The sequence below is a fragment of the Leucoraja erinacea genome, chromosome 9, assembly GCF_028641065.1.
Source record: "Leucoraja erinacea ecotype New England chromosome 9, Leri_hhj_1, whole genome shotgun sequence".
Classification (NCBI taxonomy): domain Eukaryota; kingdom Metazoa; phylum Chordata; class Chondrichthyes; order Rajiformes; family Rajidae; genus Leucoraja; species Leucoraja erinaceus.
The window spans coordinates 20,404,904-20,414,594 of NC_073385.1; the positions used below are offsets into that span (position 1 = coordinate 20,404,904).

The 9,691-nt window shown below is 47.7% G+C and overlaps 1 protein-coding gene across 1 annotated transcript in view; it reads left to right on the top strand.

Annotated features, from left to right (window-relative positions):
• ttll5 (tubulin tyrosine ligase-like family, member 5) overlaps nucleotides 1-9,691 on the top strand; it is a 156,790-nt gene continuing 147,099 nt past the window's right edge. Inside the window, 4 exon segments of the mRNA XM_055640286.1 lie at nucleotides 1-918; nucleotides 5,402-5,606; nucleotides 7,897-8,003; nucleotides 9,449-9,531. Of these exon segments, the coding sequence (XP_055496261.1) occupies nucleotides 5,545-5,606; nucleotides 7,897-8,003; nucleotides 9,449-9,531 (252 nt within the window). The 5' untranslated portion in view covers nucleotides 1-918; nucleotides 5,402-5,544.

Below are 9,691 nucleotides of genomic sequence, written 5' to 3' on the forward strand. Positions count from 1 at the left end.
TGTCACACAACATACAGGCCGAACGTTCTGACTGGTCAGGTGCAGACCAAATTCATTAGAAAGAACCCAGCAGTGTCTCTACAACTCCTGAAACACCTGATCTTCAATTCACACCAAATGTAAATGACAGCTGAGCTCTGAAGAAGGAAAGACAGCGTACTTTCCGCCTCAAAAAAAAGAGTACAACAGGTTAAATTATCAATGGGAAAGAATACTACAGAAAGTAAGACAATTAGTGACTTGATCAGAGGGGCTGGTGAAAAAGAACTAGCACTGTCTTTCTTTGCGTCGAAGTTGCGTAATGCGTCCGTTCGTAGAAGTGCAAGAGGAAGACGCTGGAGTTATTCAAACAAGGCTCTGTAATCTTTGGGCCTCACCTCGGCGCCCGTCGTGCGGCGCCAAGACTGGGCTGGTGACCCTCGTCGGCCCATCCCGGCCGCCCCGCACACTGTGGCATCAAATGTACAATTGCTTCATTCTCATCCATTCTACTTTTGACAAACGAGTTTGATAACTAAACACACACACTTCATAACCCTCTCCTCCCCCCGAGCCTCGAACTGCGCAGGCGTTACCGCCTCCAATGCACGATGGGAAATGTAGTCCTAATCTGCTGACGTTTTTTCCAAAATGCATGCTTTGTATTTTGCAAATAAATACGTATCGTTTTATTTACTGCTGCCTCTGTCGATTTTGTGACCCAAGCAGCTTTGGACGGCCGCAGTAAAAATATTGAAGGGAGTTTAACGCATATGGCGCTTGTGCGCCATATAGTGCGCAGGCGCGGAGTTAAGAGCGCAGGCGCAGTGTGGCCCTGGAGCTGGCGGCGCAGGCGCGGTGGGGCGGGCGATCGGCGGGTTGCTCCAGTTACCAAGGGCGACGGGCGAAGCGGTGGATCTGGCAATGGCGCCGCGGCAGGTAAGAGAGAGAGAGTAGCCGCGGCCCCACATGCCCGCTGAAGCTCCGAGTCGGGCAGCTGTTAGTCTCTACCCTGAAGAGGCAGCGAGCGGTCCCGTCCTGCCTTAAGCCAGCCCTGGCGGCCCAGGGGACAGGGCCGGAGGGGAGAGAGAGTGGGTGGGTGGGGGTTGTCGGCTGCTGCTAGGGGACTATTCCGCATTGCAGAAACTCCCTCCACGGCAGGTCTAGTGACAGCAAGTGGGTCACACTCGGCAAAGCTCGCTTTGGAGACACAAGGAACTGCAGATGCTGGAATCCTGCAGCCCCTTATTGTTTCCACTTGTCACTACCTTCATCCCATCTGTCTCCATCTGCAAATGAATCCCTTCTCACCTGGACCCACTGCTTGCAAGCTCTTGCCCCGCCCTCCTCTCTTTACGTGTAGCAAGGAACAGCAGATGCTGGTTTAAACCGAACATAGACACAACATGCTGGAATAACTCTGCGGGACAGGCAGCATCTCTGGAGAGAAGGAGTGGGTGACGTTTCGGGTCGAGACCCTTCTTCCCTCCTTTTTATACTGGCTCCTCTCTGCTCATTTAGTCCAAGTGGTCTTGAACCAAAACATTGGATGTCAATTCCCCCCTCAGATAATAATAATAATAATAATATATTGTATTGTCATTGCACATAAGCGCAACGAGACTTGGTATGCAGCTTCCATCCGATGTCATAACTTAAATAACTAATAAAATTTAGATTTAGATACCCCGAGAACATGGTTTGTAAGAAGAACATTACAACAGTAAAATAGTTCAAACAGACTAAAGTACAGATGTGTCTGTGCAACGTGACCACCCGAGGGAGACGGTCCAGGGGGGGTGGGGGGGGGGGCACTCAGCAGGGACGGTTCAGAGCCGCTATAGCTCTGGGAATGAAGTTGTTCCTGAGTCTGGAGCTTCGGGCGTCAAAGGCCTTGTAACGTCTGCTGGAGTTTGAACAGTCCATTACAAGGGTGTGAGGAGTCTTTATGGATGCTGATGGCCTTCCTGAGGCACCGTGCGTGGTAGATGCCCTCCAAGGCTGGTAGCTGTGTCCCAATAATCTTCTGCGCTCTGTGGACGACGCGCTGAAGAGCTCTCCTTGTGCAGTTGTCCCCACGTGCCTTAAAACCACCTCCAGCGTGCCAGTGCCAAAACACTCCATTGCGGCAAGCCTCAACGACTTCCGCCCAGTTGCACTTACCCCCATCATCAGCAAGTGCTTCGAGAGGCTGGTCCTGGCACACCTCAAAAGCTGCCTACCCCCCACACTGGATCCCTATCAGTTTGCCTACCGCAAGAACAGGAGTACGGAGGATGCCATCTAAACGGTACTTCACTCCGCCCTCCGACCTCGACAACAGAGACACTTGTGTAAGAATGCTGTTCATCGATTACAGCTCAGCATTCAACACCATTATACCATCTAAACTGATCACCAAACTCGGTAACCTGGGCATCAATCCCCCCCCTCTGCAACTGGATACTGGACTATCTAACCAACAGACCACAGTCTGTTAGGTTAGACAAGCACACCTCTTCAACCCTCACCCTGAACACCGGCGTTCCACAGGGCTGTGTGCTGAGCCCCCTCCTCTACTCCCTCTTCACCTATGACTGCACACCTGTACATGATACTAACACCATCATCAAGTTTGTAGATGATACAACGGTGATTGGCCTCATCAGCAACAACGATGAGTTGGCCTACAGGGAGGAGGTCCAGCACTTAGCAGTATGGTGCGCTGACAACAACCTGGCCCTTAACTCCAAGAAGACCAAGGAACTCATTGTAGACTTCAGGAAGTCCAGGTGCGGCACGCACACCCCCATCCACATTAACGGGACGGAGGTGGAACGTGTTTCTAGCTTCAGGTTCCTGGGTGTTAACATCTCCGATGACCTCTCTTGGACCCACAATACCTCAACTCTGATAAAGGAGGCTCACCAGTGTCTCTTCTTCCTGAGGAGACTGAAGAAGGTCCATCTGTCTCCTCAGATCCTGGTGAACTTCTACCGCTGCACCATCGAGAGCATCCTTACCAACTGTATCACAGTTTGGTATGGCAACTGCTCTGTCTCCGACCGGAAGGCCTTGCAGAGGGTGGTGAAAATTGCCCAACGCATCACCGGTTCCTCGCTCCCCTCCATTGAGTCTGTCCAAAGCAAGCGTTGTCTGCGGAGGGCGCTCAGCATCGCCAAGGACTGCTCTCACCCCAACTATGGACTGTTTACCTTCCTACCATCCGGGAGGCGCTACAGGTCTCTCCGTTGCCGGACCAGCAGGTCCAGGAACAGCTTCTTCCCGGCGGCTGTCACTCTACTCAACAACGTACCTCGGTGACTGCCAATCACCCCCCCCCCCCCCGGACACTCCTCCCACAGGAAAAACACTATGTCTGTATATATGCTAATGTAAATATTTATTCAAATCATATGCAATGTCGCTCTTCCAGGGAGATGCTAAATGCATTTTGTTGTCTCTGTACTGTACACTGACAATGACAATTAAAGTTGAATCTGAATCCCCTCCGCCTCCGTGAAGCTGAGATACCACACAGAGATGCCATACGTTAGTATGCTCTCTGTGGTGCAGCGGTAGAAGGTTGTCAGCAGCTGTTGGGGCAGACCAGTCTTTTTTAATGTTCTCAGGAAGAACAGTCATTGCTGTGTCTTTTTAACCAGCACAGCGGTGTTGGTGGACCATGAAATGTGAGTGCCCAGAAACTTAAAGCTGAACACTCTCTCCACACTGTTCCCGTAGATGGAGATTGGGGCGTATTCTCCATTATGTGACCTCCTGAAGTCAATAATCAGCTCCTTGGTCTTGGAGGTGTTTAGTGACAAGTTGTTATGTGCGCACTAGGATTGAACCCAGGTCTCTGGTGCTGTAGGACAGCAATTCTAGCAGAGTACCATGATGCTGCCTCTCTTAAATGCCAATATCTTACCTGCCTCAAATACAACCCTCGACAACATGTTCTAGACACCCGCCACTTTTGTGTAAACTTAAAGCTATGCCCTCTCGTATATGGTCTCACTGTTTACCCTCTCTATGTCTCTCATCATTTTATGAGAGAATAGAGAGAATTCTGTCGGGAACCCACAACCTTCAGCATTCCAGAGAAAACAATCTAGGTCTGTCCAACCTCTCCGTGTAGTTAATACCCTGTCATGCTCCATCTACCACAGTCAAATTACTCCTCATTCCCAGACTCTTTCTTCTGTTTCATCTCTATCACTTTCAATCTTAATAAATAGAAACATAGAAGTATTTTTATCATGTTCATTATTTTGTATCTTAGTCACCTCTGACCTCATCATCTTTTGCAGTGTAAGCATGTTTGCACTTCTACGTTAAAACGGCTCTGATAATATAATCACTTATTATGTGTTGCATCGGAATTAACTGTGTCATGTCATTAAACTCTCACCAGTATGTAGGCTTTCAAATGCAATAGTAATTTTGGGCATGGGAAGCCTGTGCTTGAAGGTAGATAATGTTTCCTGCAGGAACAAGTTTCAATAAAGATCTCATAGAGGTGTATAAAATTCATGATTCATAGATCGGGTAGATGCAGAGTATCTTGCCCAGAGTAGGTAATTTGAGGACCAGAGGACATAGGTTCAAGGTGAAGGGGAAATGATTTCTTAGGAATTAGACTGGGAAACCTTTTCACACAGACGGTGGTGGGTGTATGGAACAAACTGCCAGAGGAGGTAGTTGAGGCTGGGACTATCCCAAAGTTTAAGAAACAGTTAGACAGGTACATGGATAGGACAGGTTTGGAGGGATATGGACCAAGCGCATGCAGGTGGGACTAGTGTAGCTGGGACATTGTTGGCCGTTGTGGGCAAGTTGGGCCTGTTTCCACATTGTATCACTCTACGACTCTAAAGATGCAGCTGTCTCAGGGACACGGCATGAATATGTGTTGGTGTGGCATGGAACAAGATGCTAAACGTAGCCTCAGCGATCTCAACCCCAGGCTGCCTCATGATGGCAGCTTCCAGCTGATGAACGATCCTCAGTGCTCGACCGACGATCAACCTCTTACTGCAATATCTAGAGACATTCTATTTCCCACTATTTCATCAGGCGTGCAGTTTAAAGAGTCTTAAGTGTTCCTGTATTGTTTACGGTTATAGATAGTTGGAAAACACAGCATTGATCTATCCATTGCAACACAGTCTAAAACAAAAAGATTAAAAATAAGACACACGGTGCTGGAGTAACTCAGCAGGTCAGGCAGCATCTGTGGAGAACATGGATAGGTGACGTCTCACAGAGTGCTGGAGTAACTTAGCGGGTCAGGCGGCATCTGTGGAGAACATGGATAGGTGACATTTTTGGTAGGGACCCATCTTTTGACTGACTGGTCTGCCTATCTAAAAGCATCTTAATTGTCATTGTTGATTGCCATTGTGTTAGTTCCTGATCTGAATTCCTTTTGTGTTTCCAGTGAAGATGGTCAAATGGCGTGCCTGGTGGACAGTGGTGTGACGAGGTGCAGGATGGGTGTGTTCAGCAACCGAAGAAGGTGACATCTCCACACACCTTGCGTGTACATCTGCTGTTGCCGATTGTTGAGCAGAGGAGAAGGCAATGCCAGCCGTAAGCCACGTGCCAGAGGATTCCTCCGCATCCTCCGATGGCGAGGAGCAGGAGTAAGTGACGTTAACGTTGCACCTCTTTAAATCCTCTCACAACTTTGTGATTCTTTACCTGCTAAATATATTCTGCTCCAACATCTGTGAATCAAGCCTTTTGCTGCCCCTGTTTTTTGCTGGTGCCATCAGTCTCAACTGTTTAATGTTGAGATACAGTGTGGAAATGAGCCCTTCAGCCCACTGCACACGCCGACCTTTGAGCACCCGTTCACACTAGTTCTGTGTTATCTCACTTTCCCATCCACTCCCTACTCACTAGGGGCAATTTACAGAAGCCAATGAACCTATAACCCCCACACGTATTTGAGACGTGGGAGGAAATCGGAGCATCGGAGCAAACTCACATGGTCATGGGGAGAACATGCAAAATGCACCCAGGCAGCAGCTGAGGTCAGGATGGAACCCGGGTCTCTGGCGCTGTGCTCTACCAGCTGCCCATCTAGGTCACTTCTTGGTTCCTGCAGGTTTGGGATAAAAACATCCTATTATATCAACTTAGCTTTTGATCTCGTACATCCTGGGCAGTCACGGTGGCGCAGCAGTAGAGTTTCTGCCTTACGGCAAAGTGCAGTGCCAGAGACCCGGGTTCAATCCCGACTACGGGTGCTGTCTGTGTGGAGTTTGTTCGTTCTCCCCGTGACCTGCGTGGGTTTTCTCCGAGATCTTCAGTTTCCTCCCACACTCCAAAGACGTACAGGTTTGTAGGTTAATTGGCTTGATAAAAATGTAAAATTGTCCAAGTTGGCGATATGCAGAGTACTGCCCTGCCGACTACAAAATTCAGAAGGTTCAGAAGATCTTGAACACCCAGAACAAATGAGTAACTGTAATTTCACAGTCAATGTATCTTCGATGAGGCTTTGGTACGGACGAAGGGATAGGGACAACCTGTGAAGCATTGGATTGACAGTCCAATCTGCAGCTGCAATACAGCATGCATTTTGTGTCTTGCTCACCAGTGCATCATTTCAAGAGCATGATCCCAATCATGCAGATTTGGAGAGATTGACTTGTGTCAGAAGAGAGTAGTGATGTGCAAGGTTTCTCTGCAATGTCCGTTTGGGTAAAGATGTGAAATAGGTCACAGGAAGAATGTTGACATGGCCTCAATGGTTCTCGAAGTTTACGTAACTACAGAGGAAGTTAATAAGCAGAACCTCAACCTTCAGGCATATGGATCTGAGGCATGTGGGCAAAGTCCATCCAAAATTGGCTGTGTGATGGAGTCAGAGGGTGGTCTGTACCAAGAGGTGTACCGCAGGAATCGGTGCTCGCCCCTTTATTTGTCACGTGTGTCTATATATGTCTTTGGTACAGTCGTTTGATTAGTAGGCTTGCTGGTGACACGGAAGTCTAGAAATTTGGGCGGAGCGGTAGCAGATAGAAATTAACCCAGACAAGTGTGAGATAAAGCACTTCGTCAAATCTAGTAGGACATGTAAGGTAAATGGCCGGGATATTAAGAATGCTGATGTACAAAGGAATCTTGGGATGCAAGTCCATAGCTGACTGAAGTTGATGTTTCAAGTGACAAGCGTAGTGAAAAAGGACATTCGTTCGTGCCTTTGTAAATGGAGACAAGACAACAGACAATAGGTGCAGGAGTAGGCCATTCGGCCCTTCGAGCCAGCACCGCCATTCAATATGATCATGGCTGATCATCCCCAATCAGTACCCCGTTCTTGCCTTTTCCCCATATCCCCTGACTCCGTTATCTTTAAGAGCCCTATCTAGCTCTCTCTTGAAAGTATCCAGACAACCGGCCTTCACCGTCCTCTGAGGCAGAGAATTCCACAGACTCACCACTCTCTGTGTGGAAAAAATGTTTCCTCATCTCTTTTCGAAATGGCTTACCCCTTATTCTTAAACTGTGGCCCCTGGTTCTGGACTCCAAGAGTTGGGACACCATGTTGCAACTGTACTAAACATTGGTTAGATTGCATTTGGAGAATTGTGCACAGGTCTGGTCACATAGAGAGATAGAGACACACAGATAGACGGACGGATGTGAAGCCTGAATTCGTACTTCCATTATCTTGACATTTTGGTTTCTACTAATTACTTTATCACTAATTAATTGATCTGTGTTAATCATGTCTCCTTTTTCAGTACGTTATCAGCATTTTATTTAGCGTAAAGACACCAAACTTTACTTGAACTGTAATTGTCGAGTCCTGGAACATGTAATCATGCCATGGGTGTAATGATCCTGAGGATGCTGCAGAGATGTTTTGTTTTGGAGAGAATGGTTATGTGATATTCTGGTGAACTGACCTTGGTTTTGCAGGGAGCACCCGTGCCTACGGTGGGCAGGCAGCAATAGAATGATCCCCACCTTGGTTTTCTACGCAGAGAGCATCGTGACAAAAGACAGCAGCTTACGCTTAATAGGAGGTACGTATCATTGTCGCGAGATCCCTCCTTCTGCCCAGAATTCAAACAGTGCAGAATAGTGAGTAAAGCTGTTTTCACAGGTCTCCAGGAAAGAACTGCAGGTGATGGTTTAAATCGAAGATAGACACAAAATGCTGGAGTAACTCAATGGAACAGGCAGCATCTCTGGAGAGAAGGAATGGGTGATGTTTCAGGTCGAGACGTCATCCATTCCTTCTGAAGAAGGGTCTCGACCCGAAACGTCACCCATTCCTTCTCTCCAGAGATGCTGCCTGTCCCGCTGAGTTACTCTAGCATTTTGTGTCTGTCTTCACAGATCTCTACCTGTCTCTAGAATATAAATGCTTCCCAGTAAGACCCAAAGTAGAGATTTGGCCTTTTGCTAGTTTTCACTGGCAATGTGAGTGTAGACTCCACTTGGTTCATTCAAACCAAATGAACAACATTTCAGGTTATGAATCCTGTTACTTCATGAGGACATAGAACAGTACAGAACAGGAACGGGCCCTTTGGCCCAAAGTATCTGTGCTGGACACAATGCCAAGCTAAACTATTCTACCATGGCTCAATTCCTTGCATGTCCATGTGCCTATCTAACATCCCCTTCAATGTCATGATGGTATCTGCCTCCACCACCATCTTCCACAGTGTGCTCCAAGCACTCACCACCCTCTGTGTAAAAAAAAAAACACATTTCCTTTAAACTTTTCCTCTCTAATCTTAAAGCTGTCCCTCAAGTCTGTGACATGTTTCTATTGATTATCAACTTAAATGGCACAGACATGTTGTAAATCATTCCAATTTGACATTTCAGTACAAGAAGTGGAATCTGGAGACCAGAACTGTACATGATACTCCCAAGAAAAAACATGTCAGTGACATTAGTTGACATTTTGGGTCAAGACCCTTCTTCAGATTGATCTGTCTGAAGAAGGGTCCCGCCCCAGAACGTCACATATCCATGTTCTCCAGAGATGCTGCCTGACCAGCTGAGTTACTCCAGCACTTTGTGTCATTTTATTTTAGAAAACAGCGTCTGGAGATCTTTGTTTCTACACGATACTCCCAAGTGTGGCCTCACAATGTCCCGTACAACTGTAACATGGCCTCCTATGTCTCAGTGCCAGGGCTGGCGAGGGCAATGGTGCATATTGCCCTCTTCACCACCCTGTCCACCCTCTTCAGGGAACTATCTATGTGTAGCACCAGCTCTCCCAGTTCTATAACACTCCCCAGGGCCCAGCCTTTCACTCTAGACCCTGCCCTGGTTTATCACTTTGCACGAGTGTAAATCCCATCTGCTGTTCCTCTGTCCACTCTCCCAGTTGATCAAGGTCCTGTTATAACCTTGAGCAACCTCCTTCAGTGTCCATTGTAGATGATACTGATTGATAGTTGTATAGATATAATTCAACAGGGTACTAACATGTGTTTTTCCAATGCAGAGCGCTATCACTTGGCGTACAAGATCGTGCGCACTGAGAGCAGACTGGTGCGCACCATCTTGACAGTGCATGGTTTCCATGAGGTAAGGTCTGATTGGGAACGGCAATGTGTGTTGACAGTTTATCTCGGCTCTCCTTGGGGTAATTTATCAGTTGCCCCAGATAGAATTAGCCATGATTGAATGGCAGACTAGACTCGATGGGCCGAATGGCCTACTGCTGCTCCTCTGACATTTCCAACAA